Source organism: Corvus moneduloides, chromosome 9 (assembly GCF_009650955.1).
Source record: "Corvus moneduloides isolate bCorMon1 chromosome 9, bCorMon1.pri, whole genome shotgun sequence".
Classification (NCBI taxonomy): domain Eukaryota; kingdom Metazoa; phylum Chordata; class Aves; order Passeriformes; family Corvidae; genus Corvus; species Corvus moneduloides.
In genome coordinates this window covers 16055528-16080936 of record NC_045484.1, presented here as the reverse complement: position 1 = coordinate 16080936, position 25409 = coordinate 16055528, and the positions used below count along the sequence as shown (strand labels likewise).

At 39.0% G+C, this 25409-nt stretch overlaps 1 protein-coding gene across 3 annotated transcripts in view; it reads right to left on the bottom strand.

The window, feature by feature from the left end:
- The window catches only part of TGFBR3 (transforming growth factor beta receptor 3), a 116224-nt gene that overhangs the window by 21697 nt on the left and 69118 nt on the right, over positions 1-25409 (bottom strand). For 2 of the 3 annotated variants that reach the window (XM_032117542.1, XM_032117544.1), the window contains exons 5-10: positions 15781-15964; positions 10096-10264; positions 7653-7800; positions 2886-3075; positions 1368-1684; positions 539-688 (exon numbers count right to left, since the gene is read on the bottom strand). In XM_032117542.1, coding sequence (XP_031973433.1) covers positions 539-688; positions 1368-1684; positions 2886-3075; positions 7653-7800; positions 10096-10264; positions 15781-15964 — 1158 coding nt within the window. The remainder of the gene's footprint in view (positions 1-538; positions 689-1367; positions 1685-2885; positions 3076-7652; positions 7801-10095; positions 10265-15780; positions 15965-25409) is intronic. The other variant, XM_032117543.1, reaches the window with a different exon arrangement.

The following is a 25409-nucleotide window of genomic DNA, read 5'->3' as shown; positions in this document are numbered from 1 at the left end:
GTATAGCAACTGATAAAAAATATAAATTCAAATTCTAAGAGAAAAGCATGCAAAAATAATGTCATTTCCTCACATTTTAAAAGGCTTTTTTCACACACAATTTTAGAAGAAAAAAATTCACTTAATTCATGATATGAATTAAAAGGTATTGCTTTGTGCAATTACAAAACTTCATTCCTATTTCTCTTTACAGCAATGTAGTACTGCTTACATATGGATGCACCAAAGCTGCACAGGGAACGCCAGTGCAACTTCTCTGAGACTGGTACAGATGGTACCAAAGGGCAGCCATGGTGCAAAAATGTATTTAACTCCAACTCCTTTTTCCTTTGGGATACTATCTGACCACAGGAGCACACTGAATGTGCAGCCTTCATAGCTCCTTGAATACAGAGACTGTGGCTGCAACTAGGTTTGAGCTAGGCAGGAAAGGATGAGGATGCCTCCTTTTTGCTAAGACTAAAGCTAACTACAACAGCTTCCTTGTACTACTACGATGTGCAGTACAGAAGGTGGATCCTCTTTGTAAAATACTCACAGAGTTAAAATAAACAATCTTATTCAAGATATATGCTGTCCGAGTCCCACATTTGTTGAGTGAAGATTCCAAGATGAAGTGGGTCCCATTCATCCTGGCTTTGCAGGAGTGGTCCAGCAGCGAGAGCTCTGTCCGGCTGTAGCCGCCAGCCTGAAACAAAGGCGCTTTGTGAGGGGCTGAAGCACAATTGCGTACAGCTCCTGCTCAAAGTGCAGCTCAGTCACTGTTCGTGACTGCTGACAGGAAGAAGTGGAGTTCATTGTACTGACATCCAGGGAAGGTCACTCTCAAAATGCTGTTATACATGGCAGACAGGGAATAAATGTAACATGGAAAAAAAGGAAACAACAGGTTCGTTATTAATCTGCCGATTAATAATGCTGCCTCTGTTTGGTCTGAAATGTGCTAAAAATGCTGGCTGTATCAGGCTCTTTTCCACAATACAAATGGACACAAGCAACCTGTCAGCTGGTAGATGGTAAAGATGGATCTATTTAGGTCTCACACTGCTACCAAAAGCAGCTTCTTTGTACTTTGGAAATTAAAAACTCAGACTGATGGTTGAGTACAGTAATTTTTTTACAGAACCAACCATGCACACCGTCAGTCAAAATTCCCTCTAAAAACCACCAGATTGTTGGGAAGAGAAAACACTATGAGTCATGTTAATGAACATCTACAGCACAGTTTCCTCACCAAATTGTTTTTGGGAGGGGTTGTGTGGGGATGGCTGTAGAACTTAGAATGTTTATTTTTTTCAATTAAAATGCCAATAAATGGTCTGCCCAAAAAAGCTTCCCCAGTTTTGAGAAAAAGATATTACACCAACCTGTAGAGAATCTTTTTCTACAGCTACTGTCATGACTTTGTCATCACACTTTATTGACAGGGCCATATCAGCACTGCCCTGAACTTCTTCAGGTTCTTTATGTTTTGAGAGGGAATGCCCGAAGTCATGATTTATTAATGTATCTACTGAATGCCTGGATGGGAAGATTTCTTCTCCCACCGTGTCATGTCTTCCTCTGTTAATGTGAAATGGAAAAGTCAGGCCATCAGTATTCTTTGGAGCTGGCAGTGGGTTAGCACCCAGCAACTCTGTCAACTCTGGAGGAAGGGAGTGGTCTTCCTCATCATTCATCTCTTCTGAAAAAGAACAAAAAGCAACAAATCCACATTAGTTTATTAAATATTTTTCCTAAAAAGTATCCAGAACTAATAATTATAATACAAAAAAAATATTATCCCATAAAGGGAGCTCCTGGAGGACATTAAAAGCTGCATCTTTGTACTTTTAGGTAAGTAGCCACAACTCCTACAACTAAGGGCTTAGTTGCTACTGAGGCATTTAATCTTGGTATACTCAGTCCCTGTCAGAAATCTCCCTCACCAAGAACTGAAAATAAACTTTTGATGAGTGGACCTATTTTATGCAAAAGATCCACAGAGGTAAAAGAAACATCACATTCATTAAAGATACTATTTTGGTACTGTTGAAACAGCCTAAGTGCAAATCATTAGGTTAAATTCTTCCACTACCAGACCCATCAGAAGTTCAGTCACTATTGTTGTGAAACTACTTACAAAGCCAGAGTGAAGCTAAATAAGAGTTAGCTTTATAGTGAGTAAATGAGAAAACTATCTCTTGGCTTATACATGTAACTGCTGAGGACAGAACCCCTGAGAGGGCAATTGACAACATTAATGTGAACATAAGCTTTTTCAAAATTGTAAAACAATAGTTATAGTGCTTGAAACTCAGAATTAGTGAAAAACAGAGATACAACTCTGCTAGCTTCAAAGGACCCAGATAGCTTTACATCAGCAATTACTTTGGCCAAATAACCAATTTTTTTTTTAATAATTGTATTTACTCTGTTTGCTCAGATTTTTTTGGTAAGCCACTCATGTCCATAAAAAGTTTCAACGTTTATTTAATCGTCTCAAGGAAACACTATGCTCATACTTTTGGAAAAAACATACTAAAAAAAAAATCAAAGCTGGATTTATTAACTAACAAGATACCCTATTGCTGACATCCATTTCAGTGAACACTGGGTATCATCAGCTATAAAGTCTTGCATGTTGGATAAAATATAAACATTTAATTCCACCAAATTTCAGGAAATAACACAACTTGCCTGGACTTTTCTAATCAAAAAGTCACAGATTATTATTTGCAACCATCATTTATAGATATTACCAGCATTCTTGACGATGAGCAGTAAAAGAAGTGTAACAGCCAAAACCAAAGCCTCGAAACTGAGAAAACACCTTTCAAGTAATTGCATTCCTGGAAACACAAGATACGTTTTTCTACATGCTAAAAGTCCATCTTCAAACTTACCTGTATCTTCAAGTTGCAGATGAAATCTGTTAGCAACAGGTGCTTTTGTGTAGGAAATAACTGGACTATAATTATGCTCGTAAGCCCACTTGATCAAACTCTCATGTGATGAGGGAATGTCAGGTATTACTGATTTACTCATAGTCATGGATCGTTCTGTTTCTTTTCCAAAACCAATACTATTTGATGTCTGCAAATAAAGAGAAACTTGGGTTGTGATTTACCACTTAAGGATACTTATGATGGAACCTGATCTGAACACTGATCTGGACACTGATTGAACCCTGATTTTTTATTCTGTTTTACTCTATTAAATAACAGCAAACTGAGGACATCTGGGAAATAAACCAAACCCTGCCACCTTAGGCACATAACTGCTGCACAGATGGAAAAGAGACCCCTGCTTCCTCTCAGGCTCTGCCTGGAGTACAATAAATCAAAGCAATCAGAAACTGTTAATCCCTAAATGAGACAAAGACATATTTACAGCCTTTTGTATAATGCAATACTTTCTTCAAAACTGAGCTGAAATTACTCCTGAGGTGAGGTGAATTCAGGATGACAACTGAATTTTCAAATGTTCCCTTAATTTCTTGGATTAGAGCATTACTTAAGCTGGATAAAGGAAAACGTTTGTTCAAATGAGCATTACTGAAAAAGGCAAAAAGCATGCTCATGAAGTAGAGCTGATACCAGCTAATGCTATTAAGTCAGCTGGCACCAAGGACAGGCTGTGTCTGAATGAGCTTCACCCTAGGAATGCCGTGTGCCTCCTCCAAAGTTTTGAGTTCATTAAACAGGATTGAACTAAATGCTTAATAGAGCAGTGAGAGCATGCACATTTATGCACGGGCAGACTACTGAAATAAAACAACCTATACTTTCTGCACATGAAAAGATTTTTAAATTAATGAAAAATACAAGTTTTACACAAATAGTTGATACAGCAAACTCATAAATGCACATGCTGACCTTATGAATGCACATGCTGAATTATTATTAAATAAATGAGTCACACAACCACTTAGTTTTCATTTTCCTGTAAACGTTTTGTAAAATTTCAAATTTTCTTGCCCAAATGGGCAAGTCAAAGGAACATAACAAGTATCTCTCACTGTTAGAGGGGCAGTTCAAAAATATTCACTGGCATTACATAAACTTGCATTCAGCAGCTTGGCATCTTTAACACGTATTCATTCACACCAAAGCTAAATACATACATATTTATTTTTACACTCACAACATTACTATTATCACTATAACAATCACATCAATGGCTACAGAACAAGCTGAACATAGATGCTGCAGGAAAGGCATGATGACCCTCTTTTCAACGATTTCTGCAATGTCATTGAAATGCACTTTTTAATGCAGCTGATACCATGGAATGTTCCACAAACACTTTCATTCCCATGCTCGATTACCTTCTCCATCATATAGGCTGCATCTTCTTTTCATCCCCACTGGTTTTCCTCAGTGTGAACAAATCTTACATCTCTTTCACTCTAGAACACCAAAAGATTGACTAGAGAGATCTCTTTTAGACAGGGCTCATATGGACATGCTACACAGGTCACAGAGCTCAGTTGCACTTCTCTACCTGACATCAGAATGAGTTTTTGAACACAGAAGTGAATAAAGCATGTAGAGAGTCCTGATGGAATGGCATAGTGTACCTTCAGCTCCCTCCCTCATTTCTTCCTGAACACCCAGTTCTACAGCCTTTAAACACTTGGAGCTTCACAATTGAAGTTCAAGATAACTAAGTGCAGAGTGTCTGGTTTGAGGATACTGTTACCAGTACAGTTATCAACGCTCAAGGCCACTGAAGATTAGAAACAAAAATGGAGCAACAGGTATCCTAATTTTAGTGCCTTACTGCTCTTTGGGATCAACTAATCTTTGATCTTCCACAGATGCAAATCTGGACACGACTGATCACGTATTTTCATATTACCACACACCTTTGACTGGTAGGAGTTATTATGCTACCCCAACTTTGCTCCAGCTCTTTACTTTTCTGTCATGAAGAGACAGCTGAACAAATATTATTTCAGAACTTTACTGTCCTAGCTGGCACCCGAGCATTTTCAGGGCTTGTTTACACCACTGCACTCCACACTGAGCCTGTGAAATGTTCAGTCTTGCATGGCCTCACTGAAACAAAAGCAAGAACAAGGGCTTGCAGAAATAGACCTATCTTCACTTGCCTGCCAACACTTTCACACACTGTGATTGAAATAGGCAATCTGAGCCCTCACTAACCTACTCAGAATAGACACCATTTCAGAAAGTGGTGGGCAGTTGTTCTCAGGTAAACAACAGTCCCTCCAAGCTTCTGAAACCCTCACAGGTTTGCTTTGTGCACTGCACTTTTCTCACTCCTTGCCCCTCAACAAACATTTTCTTTCTGCAACTTCACTGCACAGCTCCCAGCTTTGCAGAGGGACACCAGTTGCAAAGGAAGCAATGTGAACAGCAGTGTACAAGCACAGAACCACAAAAGCACTGCATGTAAGGACTGCCTGCACACAGGAGTTAAACGCAGCCTGGGGGGAAAGCACTGCACATATGTCATGTGCAATTAATTTACCTAAAGTACTCCCATCTTACTTGGGTTTGTGTCCATCCTCTTTCAGAGTTTCAAGAAACACAGCAAGCTGGGAGATGAGCTATATGACCTAAAACATCTTTTAAATTTTTTTTCTGTGAACTTAGACCTCAGTAACGTACAGTCCTGGGTTTGAGGCAGCTTAGCACTAACCTTTCCCTCTCAGCTTGCCAATCCCCTCAAGACAGCTCTAATTCATAGTGAGGGCAAGAAGTTAGGAAAATTGAAGTGCATGGAACTGCTTCAACTAATAAAAAGAACATTGTGAAACATTACCTAATTGCTTAGTAATGTTTTTATGCATTGTCTAAATTTGGGCTTGGAAAGGCCTTCAGCTTAATAGAGATATGAAGAGATCCTAAATGCTGGATATGCAGGCTTTTAGTGACATGGGGGAGTTTAGTTCCCTCCCTTATCCCCTCGAAATAAAGGAAAATTAACACATATTCAGAAAATGAAGCATCTATACAAATGAAGTAGTAAAGTAAATAGTTACTCACAAACCCTAACATGAATACAAAGTCTTTTAAATACTGACATTTCCACATATATTTTATGTATTACGTTCTTTTTTTGTTAATCTAAATAAAATGTTACCTTCTGGTACTTATTACAGAAACAATTTTTAATTATACTTTTTACTCATACTTTCAATAATCAACAAAGAAGAACTGTAAAAATAATAGCAGCCTTGCTTTTCTATGTTCAAGTGCAGCACTTCAGAAATTTTTAAATCCCGTAGAAATCCTCTTGTGAAAATTGATCATCCATTCATGGACATGAAATACGGTACTTGAGCTATCTCCTAGCATGGTGTGAACTAAGGCACAATTCTCTATCCTGTGAAAGGAGATCCATATATGCCCAAAATGCGCAGTGGTGAATTTTACATGATAACCAGAATGAAGCTTTGAAGTCAAGCACTATTTTTTGCCCTTCTGCTTACAACAGTGGTAATCCTCAGCAACCAACCTTGATCTTTCTCTTTAAGGACTGACTATTTCGGACCTACAGAATGACCAGAACATCCTTTCCTGTCTCTAAGATAAATATCTGTCAGGGATCAAAAGGGAACGTCGTCATCCTCCCTAGGTAATTTTTTCATTCAATTTTCTGAGCAACACCAAAATATGTTTTCTTTTACTTCACTCTCAAAAGCTACTATGAAATCCTGCTTGCTGATCTGTTTTCTTAGGAGATTTAGATCAATCAGCCTTTGGATCCTGCCAGAATTTCCTCTGCACACATTAAAAGCAGAAAGCAACCACGCAAAGTAAAATGTCTATAAATACAAAGAACTGGAGTTTGAAAATGTAACTGAATTGCTGCAAAACTGCTAATCATGAGGCTACTGGGTGGTCCTGAGCAAACATTCAGCTCAACTGTACAATGTGCTCTTAACTGATCGCTTAAGACAGAAATAGGCCACAAATTTATAGGCTGCAAGATCAGTTCAATTATATTTATTTATTTCAGAGCAAGGGAACACACATGTTCTTAGTAGAAATGGTGTTAAGCCACAAAGCCTGTACCAAAACTCAACATGAATCAGCATCTCCAGTAATTTTAGAGGTTTAACTTTAGAGAGCCTGGTTTTAACTTTTAAAGAAATTAATTTTTGCTGTCTAAGGAGAGATGAGGTCAATTTGACCAAACACTTACTGGCGACAGAAGTACTGGCAGGGAAGAGGGATAGATAGTACTACAGCCACAAGCAGAAGTAAGAGTGTTTCCACTTCTAAAGGGATGTGGGTGTGTCCTGCATATCTAGTATTATCTATTCTGCACTTGAAGGCATCATTCCACTTTTGAGATGAACCTGTTGATTCATTCACCAAAGTAACAGCAAAAAGGGATATAAACATCCAACTGTGTGTTTAGGGTGCTTCAACAGAAGTCAAAAAGACACAGACTCAATCCTTGCACTAACCACCTGGCTTCTGCGATGAGTCGGTCAGTTTTATAGCCCATATATTAAAGGTTAAGCAGAACAAAAAGTTTATGTATTTACTCCTTAAAATGCAGTAATAATTAAAAAGAAGCAGCTAAGAGAAAACATTCAGAAATCAACATGGTCTAGCACTACATCACATTTAAATGGATTCTATCCTGTTGCAGCACAATAGCTCTCAAAAAATAAAGGTGCCTTAACTTACAATCACTTCCAGCTTTCCTTGGACATCATGAGACTTGATAACCCAATTGACAGACTTTCTACACTTGAGGATAAGAACGACATCTCTGACAAGTCTGGCGCCTGGTTGAGATGGTTTAATGTCAATGATTATATCCACCTGGAGAGCACTGTATGTGGAAAATAGAAAGTTAGAACAGAATGCCAGAAATTTTCAGCTATCAACCTTCTTCCAATCCATCATGTTTCCACTGTCTGGCCAGATGATTAAAATGCTGGATATTATCCCAGGCAACACAACATGTGCAAAACAGATTGTTATTCCATATACACTTAAGTGATTTTGCATAACAATAGAAACAAGTACTTTTTAGACAAAAAAATACTTCTGTCTCTTATTTACAAGAAGTGTGCTACTCAATTCACCTATTATTTAGTGCAGGTAAGTTATATGACTAGCAGGTTGCTTTCTAAAGTAAACATAATTTTCTTATTTCACTGTGACAGTGCCTAAATATAACTGCTTCAGTTTTCTCTGGCTATAACTGTATTAAAACTTAAAATAATACCTAAAAAAAAAAATCAAAAAGACAAGCAGGTTAACACACGTGCACAAAAAACCCAACCCAAACCACAAGAACTATATTGGCGGGTGTCTCTGCCTAAACAGTTAAATTGTGGAATTACTTTGCCTAAGATCTTGCATGCTTTGAGGAATTAAGAAGTGTATTCAGTTTCCAATACTTCTGGATATATACTTACTTTAAAAAGAAAAAAAAACCCAGATGTCCAGCCTACTGCTTGCTGGAAAATAGATGAAAACTATCCAGATTTTCAAGACCTCAGTAAAGTAAGTAAAGCAAATGGGTTCTTACCCATCAATAACATCTCATCATGCAAAATACCAATTCAACAGAAAAACCTATACTTCCAGATCATCTTATGGGGCCATACATTACAAGAATGTGCTCATCCCCAAGTAATAGGTTCCAACTAATATGCTGCACTGAGACTTAGTGTATCTGGAGACCTTTGTTCACTCTCCTGCAGTTTTACACATGCCCAGCTCGGCTTCTCTATGTTTCTTTGGGGATTTAAACTTTGTAAAGATAGCTGTATATAACACATAAAACTAAGAACAAAGTAACTTAGTACCTTTTTTTTTTTACTTCTAATAGCAAAATATTTAAACTTTTTGCAGGGTTATCATCTGAAAAGCAAATTCCTATTGTACTATCATCCAAAGCCAAAAGCTTGGAACCCGGACTGTCATTGTGTAACACTACAAGGGACTTGGAATGATGCTGAGATTATCATCAGCTCTGTTCAGGATGGGGCTGCATCATCATTTGGGGCTACCTACTCCACTTCCAGTACATCTCAGCACTTTCTTACTATTCCCAGGTTGCTAGGCAAGAAAATTATCAGGCTCTGGGTTCAACATCTTGCAGTGAGAATTATCCTTTTCACAAAAACACCTCCTCCCACCTCCATTTCCCGTGTGATTTTCTCATTAGGGATAGGATATGCTCATGTGTAGCTGCACGAGGAGCAGAACTGGACAATGCCAGATATCCAGTGTCAGCAGTAAGCAGACAGGATTTTAATTCTACCTTATCTCTGATGAAATTGTAACCATCTAAGTTTCATAGCAAATTTCTGTTCTAGCAATCATACTTGGCACTTAGGAAGAGGTTTTCGAAGTATGACTATCTGAAGCAAACCCCACCCGTATTCTCCCACTAAGATCTAGGAAAGACCAGCAAAGGATGAGTATTTTAAATGTTTTACCTCCCAAAGGTACCTTTGACAATTTAGATAATCCTTATAACATGTACAGAGAGTTACTTTTCCTAACCAGTAGTTACAAAGTTTTTTGGTCAGTGCACCACTGTCAACCCTTAACATTTCTCGTAATTATCAAACTACCCCTTAAACTCAACTGGAAACTTGACAGAAAATACCAGTGTGAATCTTCAGAGCAACTGTGGAACACTAACCACAGACCACAGATCACTTGCAACCTCTGGACACTGTTTGGGAGCCACTGTCCAAGGCTTTGCTGCCAGTCATCCCCACCTGTGACAGGTCAAGATTACTTTCAACCTCTCTCACCTCCTCTCACAGTGGTCTAACCTTCAACCCTCTTGGTCAGATACTGCCCTTACTGATATTCCCTTATTCACCTTATCCTTGGAAGAATGTGATTGACTGAGCAAGAAGGGGAGCAGTATATAATCCATAAAAGCTGTGCTTTGCAGTCTTGTCTAGAAAAATCTTGTGATTATGAAGCAGAATTCAAAATCTTTACATACTGAAGAACCAACTTCTATTTAAGGCAAAGCACAAAAGCCCAAGATTTTCTTGAAATTATGAAATGGCTACTTTCAGTTGATTTTTATTAGACAAATAAAATTCTTAGTTATTATTTCAAACAGTTTTAGTCTGTTTAGACGATACTTTACCTGTTAGGATTGGAATTTGGAGTGCTTAGTTCAATGATATGAACTTCTCTTTCTTGGACTAGGTTAGACATAAGGCACCCCTCTGCTGGTTTCGGTTGTAGATATCCCGCAAGGTAATTTAAAGAGAGAAAATTCTTTTTTATGTTGCACGAGGGAGGAAAAACCTGATCTGGAGGGGGGAAAAAAAGAAAGCATATGCACCTTTAAACACAGATGTCAGCTTAGATGTACACACATACCACATCAACATCAGTGTGGCACTATAGTGCTGAAAGGTGAATCTACCATCTATTATAAGCACGTGACCAATCATCATATTGAAAGGGAGATCACTGTTGCAAGAATACATCACCTTTCTGATATAAAATATATACTTCTAAACTGAATAGTTACTATTTATGGATTTAAACATTTAATGAAAGAAAATCCCCACAAAGAGATATTTGAAAACAATTCTGAAGGAAAATATGTGAAAACTTTTCAAAATTAATAAAATACATTCAATTTGTTCCTTGCACCTTCAAAAGCAATTTCTTTCTTTTGCATTTTACTCAGAGATAACTTTTGGAATCCACTCCTTCTCACTGTGGAAAATGTTTTATTCTTGTTATTATGAACTTACCATTTTCTAAATACTACAGAAAGTACTTTCCATTTCCTTACTCAATATATTTCCTACATATTGTGTAGTTGCTGTCAGTGTTGTCTAGAAATACTGCATTTCTCTTGCACATGGAAAATTAAAACCAGCAAGATAATTACGGAATCAGTTGATCCAAAGTCTGATCATAATATCCATAGCTGAAATGATGAAATTCCAGCATAACTATTCAATCTCTCTTTTGGTTTTAACTGCCTAGCTGAACATGTGCATTTTGAAATCACAGAATATACTGAGTTGGAAGGGACACCATAAGGATCATCAAGTCCAACTCTTGGCCCTGCACAGGACACCCCAAAAGTCACTCCATGTGTCTGAGAGCACTGTCCAAAATCTTCTGGACCTCTGTCAGGCTGGTGCTGTGAGCACTTCCCTGGGGAGCCTGTTCCAGTGCCCAACCACCCTTTGGGTGAAGAGCCACTAGTGTACAATGCAAACCATAAAAAATAGCCACTTTGGTATGAAGTTCTCATGCACAGCCTACATTGCTGTACCCCAAGAAACAGTATTTCCTGTAAAAATACTGAAAATAAACTGAAAATCAGGAACACTTTGAATTTCTGAGATAGCTTGACATATGAATTGTCATAATACATAGAAGGACTAAGTACCATGTTCAAACACATGAAGTCCTGTAAGAATACAATTCCACATGGCTGGGTCTTTGACCATTGCTTTACAAGAAAGACTTTTCCTATTAAGGTCAGTAGTAAGATACAAAAAAAAACAAAGAACAAACAAAAAACCCCAAACAAATGACAAAAAAAAACCACAAAAAAGCCCCAAAAACCAAAAAAAAACCCCCAAAAACCCAAAAAACAAGCAAACAAAAAAACCCAAACAAACAAAAAAAAACTCCCAAAAGAAAATAAATCAAATAGCATGCACTGTGAAAACAAAACTGTGAACAAACTCTTAAAAGCTGTCATGCACTCTATAAATGGGAACTGAAATGTCACCTCTGAAGTGCATTTGTGTGTGCTACACAACTTTGTAGGAAAACCAGAGACTCCTGTGACCCTGGTCTCTGCAGAAACAATTAGGGGAGTTTCTTCCCCTGATCTTATACAAAGTAGCCTTTGAACATTAACCCTGTTGTCTCCCCTACAGAAGCTACTAAAGCTGTATAAAGCTGTAACTATTCATACTGCCCAAGCAAAGCACTTCTCTAGCATCTGGTATGTACCCTGCCAGATTAGCCTTGAATGCAGCTGCAGTTCTGCCAGCTCCTCCCACAACAGCACAGAATGGAAAATGATTCCAAATGGTCTATGCTGAGCTTGAATTTTTAAATATATATAAATATATACACACACAGAGACACTAGGTATTTGCTTCTTAACTGCTGTACAACATGATTCAGGCCGTAAAATAACAATTCTGGAGTAGTTTGTGGGTAATTACCACACATGCTATCATTTGCCATTGCAAAGAACTCAGTTCTTGCTCCTGGCACTTCCATTAGGCCTCTGGAGCTCTCCAGAACTGCTGCTCTTGCTGCCAGAAGCACGGACACTCCCCAGCCAGGGCCTCCACTCGATAGCATGCTTTTCCTCTGCAGCAAATTCTAACTCTGTCACGGGCTAGTTGACATACACACCAAAATGCATTTACTTTCATCCACACCAGTTACCAAAATCGGGCTGGAGTAGAAAAGAAAAGGGGATCCATTTCATCTTTCTCTGCTCACTACACACCTCTTCTTTCTTAGTTTCAGGGCTGTCTACTTACTTTGGAAAGGGACTGCAGGTGTCTGCAATTAATTAAAAACACTACCACACCAGCCAACAAGCAGTCAGTTTATGGATTCTGTGCCTCTCTAATCTCCCCAGACTCCCAATATGGAATCAGACGTGAGGTTTGCAGGCAACACCCTCAGCAGAGGCTCTCTGGCCAGCAGGCCAGGGTGCTGAGGGCCCTGCTGGCCAGAAAGTAGCAGAGCTGTGAGCAGTGGCCGGCAGCCACTCTCTCCTTTGGCGAGTGCCAGGCTGCCTGGCTGGAGACAGAGGATTGCACACCAGGATCTGTAGTTTCTGTGTGCAGCACTTCTATTTTACTGATGAGGACAGACACTGTCTGCTCTATTCTGCACAAATTAGGTGTCATCCACAGGTTCTTGGCTAAAAGTTGAATATCCAAGCTTAACATCATCCTGAGGAGGTTTTTGTGCAAATGAGCACTGTTAATCAAGTGTCACTCTCCAAGACAGGCACCCTGGGCAGCAGCAGCTGGATTCAGCAATAAAAATCCCATCCAAGCAGAGCTTGCCTTTCAAAGTCTGAGCTGGGGATAAACAAGGTGTTTGGAATTTTCTTTGGGCACTCTGATGGCAGGGCTTATTCATGTGTATTTCGCAGTTCGCCAGCCCTTAGCACAACAGAATCAGAACCTTTACTGGTATTTAATGGCAAGACAGAATTGGGATCAGGGAAGGGCCTACAGGAGTCTCAGGAGGGAGGATGCAAACTCTAGGCAGTACTCCTCCTGCAGCAGGACACACAGCTAAGCCAGACACAATGCAACCATGTACAAGCATTAAACCAAGCAAGCATGGCATGCAGGATATGTGCACTGGTGTGTACTGGCTATAAATTCAGAGTCAGGACTGATGGCTTCAGCTTCTGCCAGGACAGAAGCACAGTGTTACCATCTGTAAATAGACTGTACATCTTCCAGTTTAGTTACTGGTATGGCTGACTAATTTTTTTCTTATTTATCTAAGAAATGTGTTGAAATTAGTGTCCCTCCAGGCTAGCACATTTGCCCTGGATTTACACTGATGCATTAGGTAACATTTAGCTAACTGATAGGACTTCCTGCCTTGTTCAATCATGTCTTATGAAACCATGAGGAATTAAACTGACTTCTGCTGAAAAACATGTACCAAGACCACTTTCACCATGAGCACTCCTGCTTTCTAGAATCTGACAGTGATTATCTGTCATCTGAATTATCTGAATCTGACAGTCACTCTGCCATCTCCTTCATTACACAAATCAAGGCAAGAACAAGTACCCCACTTCTTCTGCCCCTTTCTTCCACACCCCCATTCTGGCCCCTTAAAGCTCTTGCTGTGACCACCATCCCTGTAGTATTTGATCAGCCACTCTTTCGAATCAACAGGATTCAGATGCACTTGGCCCTGATCCAGTTTGCTAGTGCTCTCAGCTGCCTTTCATTTGCAGTTTCAAAAGTGACTTCAGAGACCCAAAGCATCAGAAGCAGCTTTATTCTATGAAAGATCAGTGTTCTTTCTGTCCTTTGGCTTGCATTTTCTGTTTGCTGTATTCAGCTATAGCCTACACTTCTAAAATGTTACATCTTCCAGTTTCAGATTTGTCTAACTTGAGTGAAACTGGAATGTGGACAGTTATACAGATACAGCAATTAAATTCTGTATCAGCCACATAGCAAGGAACTATTTGTATGACCACCTATAGATTATGAGTAATACTAGCAGTGATTCACAGACTGTCAGCTGAGGGTACCTTACAAAAACGCTCAAGGAGTGTAAGTTTTGTATGAAAAGCCTAAAATATACATCACTGTATGCTGTGGTTTGTGAAATCCAGGGATTCTACTGTTCACTCGGCAGAGAAGCAGACCAGCACCACATCCCACGTGGGTTTCACAGAACTCCTCACATGACTGCTGCAGTTCAAGAACTGACCCTCTCCCCACCCCTGAACACATGCATAACCCCCACACATACATGCATATTCATTCTTCTGCCAAGAACTTAAATCAAAATCCAATACGGTTACAGCTGAGCTAGTTTGTAGGAGCCTTCTCAGAAACTGTCTATTTTGGTTGCCTGCCAAGTTCCATTTTGTGTACTTACTCCAAATTAAATTGTGTTTTAGTGCATTCTAAAGATGATGCAAAACTCTCCTCTTTAGCCTCCTGGTTTGACTGGAGATGTGCAAATCAAACAACAGAATTTTATCTGGTTTTTTCAACGTACCTAATTAAATATTTGTCTCTGCAATGCAGAGACCACTACTCCCATGTATATATTCCAAGAGCACTTTAATAAGCTAATAACTATATTTCTGAATGATTTTCTGGCATTAGAATCCAAGACTGGTGCCAAGTAGAACAAAACAAAACAAAACAAAACAAAAAAAAAAAAAAAAAAAAAAAAAAAATCACACAGGGGAATCCTCTACAAATTTGGCAGTATTTGGATACAACTAACTCAGGCATGTTCTGATTTTGGGGGGCAAGGCTCATACGTCAGGAAATCAAATGATCAGATACAGGTGGTTAGGAAAGAATGTTTTCTCCACAGAAGGCTTTCAGTTATTGGGGTTTTTTTCTGTAACCAACTAGTTCAGCTGTTTGGGAGTTTCTACAGAGATATTGCTGCAGAGTATCATACAGTTATGTTGTTCCAACATTGCTCAGCTATGGAGCTAAAGCCTGAACCCTATCCCAATATGGGCCTGTGAAGTCTCTGAGGAGCTGGAGTCCTCTCCCACCTGCACTAGGCCACCTGAAGAATTTGGCATGTGGCTCACAGGGACAGGAAATCTTTCTCCTTGGGATGAAAATGCATAAGGACAGACTGAAGCAACTTATTTTGGTGAGGAAACCAATCATTCTTTGCCCAAAGAAGCCTAAGTCCTTATACAAGCAAATACTGGGAGGGGGGAAACATAACTTGGGTCTTTCTAGAAATTCCCCCCTACTTCAAGTTCTCCACTTCAGTTCTTCAGAAGAATGCACCCAAACAATCACCATGAGTAGCTGATTCTGTTTAAAAGGCAAAGTTTGACTCTTGTAAGATGCTGAGCAATTGCATCCACATGTATGAGCATAAAGTTATGGCACCAGAATCCATTAAAAGCTGCCTAAACCCAAGGTCTGTACTTTAGGCTTGCTCTTGTTTCTCTGCCTTCCCCTTTCGTATCTCTTGGAAAACAAGAGGTATGTTTAAAAATTAAAACAAGTGAAATATAAGCAAGACTTATTCTCAGTATCTAAAACTGTCTATGAATTCTGTTGGTTTTAGTTTGGTTTACCTTCTCCTACTTTAATATAGATGTTTCTTGATATTTTAAGTTCAGTGAAAGATGTTACTGCTCCATATTCCTTCTGGGCCCACTGTAGGAGATGTTCATTTTTCTCAGGAAAAAACTTTTCTTCCGTTTCTGCTGACAAGGAGAAGTTTCCCTTCTCAAACTGAACGACAGAACCTAAGGACACCTGATGGGAATAAAAACATATTTTTAATGTGGTACGTTTATCCACACAGACATGTAGCATGTTTAAGCAATGTAATCTGTCACACCCAAATGCAGTGACTGAAGGTGATTATGGTTTATTTCCAACAATACCTAAATGTTGCATGTTTTAACATCTGCATAATGATTCCTTTTTCAGAGGTGTTTTTAAAAAATGAAGTGTCCATCAGGACAGGTGAGATGCACATGGCAGCTGAGTAACAGCAGTCTCTGAACCACTCTCCAAAACTGTACTGCTGCAGAAGTGGAACTACAGTGCTGCAAGGGGAGATAAGCTGTGGGGGCAAAGGGAGGGAGAGAGTAAGAACAGGATGGTCTGAAAAAATTAAGGCAGATAAGAATGTGAAGCACAATAAAAGTGGGAACTACTGAAGTAACTCTCAAATCAGAAAGAACATGAGTCCAAGCTCAGTGACATACAAAGGCCAGCCCAGAAATAGAATGTACGGAAAGAGAAAGGCTAAGAGAAAGTGAAGGTATTTACTGTTGCTTTAGTTACAGAAAGTAAGGAAATACTTTAGTTTAATACATAAGGCAGATGAGTTATATACATCTTTTGAAATATTCTTAAAACCAGGTTACATTAACTGAGGTCTTGAATGGAAAGACTAAAATGCAATTTAAAATCGTGAAAATGGAAAAACAGTACATAGAAGTGTAACAGGTTCTGCAGGAAAGCCAAAGATTTTCAAATACATCTTCACTGGAGTGGCAATAGCATCACTCAGACAGAAGTTTGCAGAGGGTCAGACTCTCTTTCAGATTGCAACCTGCTTCAACTTGTGTTGGTCTTGAGAGATAAACAAGTCATTCCAGATTTACTACAATGTAACATCATCCCAACAGCAACCTTGTGACTTGCCTGTCCCTGCAGATGGATGTAGCCAACACTTCCAGGACATTTGTCAGCTCTGGAGAGGTCCCTACAGGAAGTGGTGGAAGAGCAGCATTCCTTCATTTACCCAACCCATCCATACACTTCACTGTCTCTTCCTTCAAGGTGCTCAAGGACTGGGACCCGCATGCCCTGCCCAGGCTGGTCCTTCAATGAACACTTTCACTAAGATCTAAATACCAGTCAAGAAGAATATGTACTTGAGTGAAAGCACAGCAAGATTAACAAGCTTTCAGGTGTGAAAGCATCAGTGAAGATTTTTTTGGACATACCCCTGTAGTTTGTTCAGATACAACACACAGCCCCTACTTCCAGGCCACTGCAGTAGCCAAGGTTTCATGGAAGTTTCCATCTTCTGTTGTCCTCCAAGCACCCCAGGAAGAAGTCTGAGTCACCCAGTTGTTCTCCTGCCCCTTCCCTTTTCACATCTTTCTACTAACCCAGACTTCTGTGGTGGAAAAAAAGCGTATTTTTTTACCCAACTGAGAAGCCAAAACTACTGATAACTTAAAGAGGGGAAAATACATCATAAAAATACATCATAACAATTTCTGTCCAGAGCATTATTTACACATAAGTATCTCTCAACATAATTATTTTACACAGATTATCTGAAGTCAGTTTCCAATTACAGAAATTAACTAATGGCAATTGACTATTACCTTCCTTGGAACTATTGTTGCCAGCACTATTTCAGGGTGATACATACCAAATTGTTTGGCACTTACAAATATTTGTCAAAATAAATACATAAATTACATCCTTTGGCACATGAAAAGAAATTCCAAATTCTTCCCTGTGTTGCTAGCTATAATGCCAGCATTTATTATGCACATATCATATATTCTCCTCTACGAGAAGGCACAGGCAATTCAGAGTCCAATTTGACCAGACCTGTCACAAAAACCAGCTTAGGAATCCTTTTACCAGAATAGTTTTCAAAGTTTAAACTAACATCTGTTTCAATTCTGAATAATCTTTCTTATTTGTTTTCAAATGACTATCATAAAATGCTTCCTTTGAATGAAAAAAGTCTGTATTATTCAGTGTAACACAGACTACACCACATTCTCTCAATATTCTCAAATAAGGAAGCTAAGTCTGCCATTAGAGGTAACCCAGTACTAGGAAAAGAGAGGAACCAGTTATCTCTATAAAGAATTTCGCAAATCGCACTCACTTTGTACTTTCAGACTTAGAAGCAGCTATGCCACAGACTGATTTCATGGAGCATCTCTATGTTACTCCTAACACTCCAAATTCTGTGCAAATTCCAAGTGTACAGTCTGAGGGGATGACAGTGACACAGCACAAGCCAGGTCATGCCAGACTGCGTACAGAGCACCTCTTAGCAATGCTGGCTTTTGTATCAGAGACATGTGGGACATTTTCATAGACCTTTGGCCTAACTAGAAAAATCTCCCATGAATGAAATTTGCAGGATTTAAGGACTTAACCAGTGATTATTTTGCAGGAATACTGAATAGATGTTGGCATTTCACCCTCAGAGACAAACAGTTTATCCAGTAAGTACAGTAGTTGGTTTTCATTTACACATTGTTTCCAGTATTTTTTTTATGGTCAGCATCAGGGCAAAGCAGCATCAGCGTGTCTTTTTAAACATTTCAGGACAGCATGAGAGAAAATATTATTCCTTCTAACAACCAAAGAAATGCGTTGCCTTGCAATAATACATTTTTGCTGTATTTTTCATTTGAGATAGTTAAATGTATGCTAACACAACAGCTGTCTTCCCTCAGAATACACTTGGCTTTTCATTATTACTAATTAAAACTTGAAAACCTTTTTTATCATCCTGCATCATGACAAATGTCTTCCTGAGGGACAGATCCTATCAAAGTTACCAAGTTCTATAAGAGAGGAACTGACAGACAGAAAGCAGAGCAACTAAAAAGTCTGGCACAAGCATCCTCACTAAGTGATCATACAGTAAACATCTTTAAATAAACATGAAGCTTATCATATTTATTTTTTTCAATCACATGCTGAAGTCTATTTGAAATGCTGGTTCCACTAGCCAGGTTTTAGAAAGGACTGCAGAGTTCTGCTGTGCTTGCCAATGTTGGGATTTTTACTACGCAGACCTAAGGCAAGGTTAAGTGAGCCAAGCACGTTATTTATTCTGGAAAGAATTCAGCAGACCCTTCCAAAAAAGGCAACCATCACTGTTTCAACACCTGCCTTGAACATTAACTACTTACTCTTCAGAACAAATCAAAAGCAGCTCTAACATGTGTAGGATAAGCCAAAGCATTAAAGTCAAATAATGTTTTAAATATTTGGGGATACATCAATTTTTATCTGAGCACTAATTATGCATTGATTGAGTGATTAAGAGACTGCTGCTACAGATACTTTTATCTCCTCCCTTCAACTCCTTCAGTGGTTACTTTCTGAGGCTGCAGAGTGGAAAAAGTGCCCCCACGCTATTTCTTCCAGTTGTTGCAAGGACATGAAAAGGGAATGCATCGGAAACATCCTCTGCTGCTGAGTACACCTACATGTCCTGTCACATTTCTGAGGCTAAATGAAGAAACTGGACATGGAAAATCCGTTTGCAAGACCAAAAGATACTGGCCATGGCCACTAACCACAGCAAGCGCCGCAGTTCAAAGGGCTGCTCCTCAGAGGAAATGAGGATCAAGCACAGTATATTGAAAATTTGCTACCAAAACCTGAGTCTTCCATCAAAAAACAAAATGTGTTTAGAAACATATTTTGGTTACATACACTATTACCCTGCTGACCACTGGGGAAAATAGGGCCTGAAATTTTCTTTGCATCATAGCAAGGCAAGGAAACATACACCCTTCATGCTGGGGGGACAGCCTTCATATGTCCCTTAAGAAAAGGTTCCAGTCTGCATAAACTGCCCTTGCAAGGCTGCCATGGTAGTTCAGGACATCAGTTACCTGGCAGAAGTGTAAGAAGTTACTACTCCCCAGAGGAAACAACTCCCAGAACCAAACCTGAGTCATCTCAAATACATACAGTGGTGAGTGTGAATACTGCACACACAAAATAGCACATTCTGTTTCTTATTTCACCTATTTCCTTCTCTCCTTTTAAATGTTTATTGCCTTTTTTTCCCCTTTGAATCTGATCCAGGGGGATCATGCTTTATAACATTTTAAGTATTTAACGTAGTTATAATTCAGAACTCCCAAGTAGGAAACAAGTTCATAATTTAGCCTTGAGAGAGAGAGGTAGACACCTCTGGGACATGACTCAGAATACAAAGTTTAGTGTCCACAGCCACACAGCATGAACCAATCCCTCCTCTCACAACAACAGCTACACCACTACCCATGAAAGGCCTGCCAGCACAAGTGACCAACTAATCGACCCCTAAATCCATGACTGAAGCAAATATAGAAGGAAAAGAAGCAGCATCCTTCATATTTTTATCTGAGGTATGCAGTATCAGACCTGTGGTGGAACATGTAGGAGAGGAGTATATCTGCTCAGAATAAAATTAAAAGACTTCAACCAACTATCAGAGCGGCCTACATGGGGATCAGAGTCAGCTGGTGTTTTTTGATACTGTACTTTTATGTGCTTTCATCCACTTACAGAGGAAAAATAAAGCCATGGATGGAGAAATATCAGGTACTCAAAAAATGTATCTTTTGTTGTTAATAAATCCATATACAACATACTATAATCATCAAGAGAACAATTCTCTTCAACAAATAAGAAACATGCTGCTTTTGAAATTACATGCCGCATTTGTGAATCATCAACTTTGCATAGTCCTTACAGCCACAGAGGTGTGATGTTTTCAGACAATAACAAAACTTTTCATTTTCAGTTTAGTGTTCTCAAGACCACATGCAGTCATTAAAAAATTCCACTTACAGTTTTCACATTTTGAAAAAACACACATAAGAGCAGCATTATCTTAATTACATTTTCAATTTTAATTCTACTTCCTAGGAGATGCTCAGTTTGGCAGCTACCAAAGATCCTTACATGACCAAGGCCATACAATGTTTTCTCAGGATGAAAGCAGAACCTTATGAGATCAGAGAGCAGACTCCTGCACATCTTTATATAGCTAGAAAAAAAATCCTGGGATTTTCCATCAAAGCTGAATCTGTGTCAAATCAAGTGCAACTTTCAAAACCCCTAAGGAACAGTTACTAGAATGATAAACAAACAAACAAGAAAATCTGTGTAAGGGGGAAATCTGTTCCCAAAGTTTAAGGCTCAGGAGTTTATTAATTGCAGACAGGTAACTGTCCACTCATCTCACATTAATTTAACAACACCTTAATAGACTCAACATAACACTTGTTTGATATGAGCAAAATAAGGTAGCAGAAGCTTTTCCAGGGATTCTGTTTCAAGTTAGAGTCAATTTAGTGGAAGAAGTGAAGGGGAGAATCAAAGCGTATCTATGCAACTGCAGCTATAGTTTCCACTGGAATCAGTGACTCAGTAACACAACCTGTTGTGATTTATTATCTCCACGTCACTAACACCAGGAGTCTGCCAAAATCCACTGCCTGCTTCTGTAAACTTCCACTGGTTAAGCCCCTGTTTACTGAAGCAAACAAAGAAAGGAAGGAGCCATGACCATACACAAGAGAAAAGACTATCACAGGTGCCTGTTCCAGGTCCTTCAGCCTCCTGCAAGACTGGTTTGGGAATACACCTTGACCACTAAATGCAAGAATATTCTTTGTTTCCTTACTCTTGCAGCCTGGATTAACCTAAAGTCCACATCTTCCTGACTACCAGCTGTCTTGGTTCTGAAAGTGATAGGTCTGGGCTTCTAGAGGGACCAGGAGTAGGAGGAATGCTTAGGATCAGAGGCAGCAATGAGAAAGATCAGCAGGAGATACAAGAGGCAGCATCATCCAGATCTGGCCTATCCACACTCCTAACAGAAGTTTTGTTTGGAGCAATGACCCACAGAGACAGCCCACTCTTAAAGCTGAAACAAACATCATGCAGTAAAGCTTGAATTTTGAAAGATATCTTAATCACATGGGATCTAGTATGAACTCCATGACACTCTTAGCAAACCAAGCTCCCAAAAAAATGCAGCCCTTCGAAGTCCCACGAAAGAAGAAGCTAAGGCACAAGGACCTGCCTAGTTTCCTGTGAAATTTACTGGCAAGTTGGTATTTTCGAAATATTTCTGCCCAAACCAAAGTGATTACAGTGAAACCAGAGGATACCTACACATCATAAAATTTCCCTATTTTGGGACATCACACAGAATTTTTTTACCAGGCTCTGCATACTCATTTCATGTACTATATCTTGCTTCCTAAGCCAGAAATATCACTTCTCTTCTGAAATGTCTTCCTGAAGCAAGCTTTGAATGAAAAAAACCAACCCTCAAACCCTCTAGATATTTAAAGATGCCTTACTAGGATTATTGTACTCTTAAACTCCTTTTACATGCATCATTTTCAAGCATGTATTTACTACCCTGTCATTTTCTGCCATTCCTACTGCTGACAAAATCCTTCCCCTCTTTTGCCAAGAATATAAGAATCACCACCATATGTAGCCTGAGGTCACCCTAATATTTCTGGGAGTAACCCATTTATATAGACTTTAGAAAAGCAGTATTTTGCCAGGGTTGAATCATGCCAGGAGACAAAGTCTATAGGGAAATTTACCATTGTGAAAAGCATAGTAAGAGTTACTGTTTACTAAACACTTTTAATTAGACACATAATGCTAATTTTCACATTTTTTCAAAAGACAGGGAAACGGTGTGGGGAGGGGAAGGGAGGATATGAACTCTTCCAAGTGGAAAAGGGCAACTACAGGATTATTTCCAGCTCCTGAGTAGAAGAACGATGAAGATCTATAAAAAAAACCCCAAACCCCAGGATTCTACAGCAAAATGTAAATGTCCCTTTAAATTCCTCTTCACACTGTTACACAACAGTGAAAATCTACTGCTTTTACTTTGAATAGTGAAAGGTCACTATTAATAGCGAATTTATCACTAGTCATGCATTTCCTATCCTTCCTCACTCTTCTCCTAGCAGAGCACTCTTCTTCACATCTGGGTCTGTTTAACCAGTGATTGGAAATTTAGCCTCCTGATTTCCCGTTAAATACTAGGCACAGGAAAACAAATAGCACTTGTTTTTCAGTGAGTTTTGTCAGTCATCCAAATCTAGTGCAATCCATAGAACAGCCTGTGGTTTGGTGGCAGTGACCCAAAATATGTGAACCATATTTTCATGAAGTGAGAGGAATAAACCACCAATTGGCTGGAATAATAAGAACATGGCTTTTTTTCTTCTCAGAAATACAGAAATGACTAATAATTAAACTCTTCATTCTATCACTTCTTCTTCTTTAAAGCTTTTATTTTATCTTTTCAAATCTCAAACCAAGAGCAAGTGATCTGTTTTTGTATTTATCACTACTGCTCTTGCTTCTTCCATTTCACTACCTTAACACACACATTCACTCCTAGTTCTTGCAAGGTTATTTGTTTGCATAAGTGTTTTCTTACCTACAACTCTTACTCATTTAATTGCCTGAATAACTAAATCAGAGAGAGAGCTGAAGCATTGCTTCTTAAATCATATATTACATATAATCACATATGTAGATATTTAAGGGGTTTTGGATCTATTCTAACAGGAAATCACAAAGGATTGGGAACTTTCTTTCATTGATTTAATTCTCACTACTTTCACTTGCTGAGTAAAGACATTCCTAGGCTATAAAAGCAATTGAAAAAGCTACCATATATAAAGAAAAAAAAAATAACATGCTGAGCAGCACCTATAAAACCCTCTTTCTGTACAGTTTCATAAAACTTCTGGTTTTTTGCCAAGACGTGTTAGCAATAAACTAGTTTTAGGGAAAGAGAGAAATGACGACTTGATGGGAAGGAAGGAAACTATTTTGCTGTATGAAAACTTAAAAGGGGGGTAGTGGAAGAGGTCTGGTAATGTTTTTCTGCAATACTGACCTGCACCAAGATCACAGGTAAAAGCAGTTTCTACAGCAGCTGTCTAGCTTACGTAGAACTGTGATCTGTCATAACCTAACCAGTCTAATCACCAGTGAAGATGTCCTTCAACTTCCTCTCCCACTCCCCTTCATAATGCAATTTTGGCATTTATTCCCTGCTGAGGAAAAAAAACAAAACGTAGCACAGATGCCAAGCATTCCCCTTGCTGAACTGAACAGAGCTTCACACCCATGCAATATTCTTCAGAGTGATGAGCCCATGAACATCTGAACAGAAAATGCCCAGTTCCCAAATTGTTGTATTTTTGTGACATGTACAAATATACAATCAGACTAATATGACAACATGCACCAGTAATTGAAGTGATGATTTACAATTACTTAGGTCAGGCAGTTCATGCCCTAACCCATTTCAGGTATTTTTGGATTGAAATGCCATGATACTAAGGTACATTTATTTTTAACACTATGAAAATAAACTCAAGACTTATTTTACTAAAATTACAATAATTTCACAGCATCACCTACTTCACCCGGCAATATACAGTAACTCGTGCCGAGTCTGAAAATAACCCTGTCCATGCTAAATGTATTGTTAACACCACACTAGGTAGACACCATATATTCTTTTCTCTTTCTTGTCCAAAGAAAATTTTTGTCAGGTTTTTATCAAAATGCCCAGATTTTCTCTTAAGAGTACTCACTGGTGTTCTTTCTGATTTATAGATGGGGAAAGCACCCTGAGCAGCAAAATTACAACACTGGCAACAGAACAGCGAAGAACAACTTCCCTCAGCAGCCATGCCCTGTCATGATGGCTTCCTCCAAAGTACTGTCACTCTGTGAGAATCACTCTGCTTCCATTCAGTGCCACTTTGGGGCATGCAACTTAATTTTAATGACAATTTATTCCACTGTGAGGTTTAGCCACCAGTAGACATTTTGTGAAAATGAAACCATGAGCTGTTTCCATGAAGATAAAGCACATGACAAGTCACTGAGTGAAACTATGTGCATTACATGATAAAAATAAGTGCAAGACCGCATGTATACATCAAATCTACATTTTCATACTGAAAAAGTGTTTACCAAGAGGGTAATTTGTGCTTTCCCCTATATTATAACCATGTACCCAAAGCCTGGATTTTCTCCCACATTCATTTTAAGCTTCTTAACTGATGGAGGACCAGGCCCAAGGCAAAAATCCAAGCTTGAACTATGTGATAAGAAGTTAAACTCCAGCCCAACTCAGTATTCCTGTATTTTCCTGGTCTTTTGGGTATGTGCTGACACAAGCTTTAAATCTTTTCATCCTTTCCTGGGGCAGCTTAGCTTTAATGGAAACTCAAACAATAAATTCACAGAGTGAAGGAAACAGACCATTTTGCTAATGAGGACGCTAGGAACACACAGCCCTAACTCTACCCTCTGCTCCAGTACAATCATCAGTTAAGCTCAGTGTGCCTTGGTTTCTCCACCTGTACAAGGCTAATAACAGCACTTGTGCTCCAATTAATTATCTCGTATCCTGGAG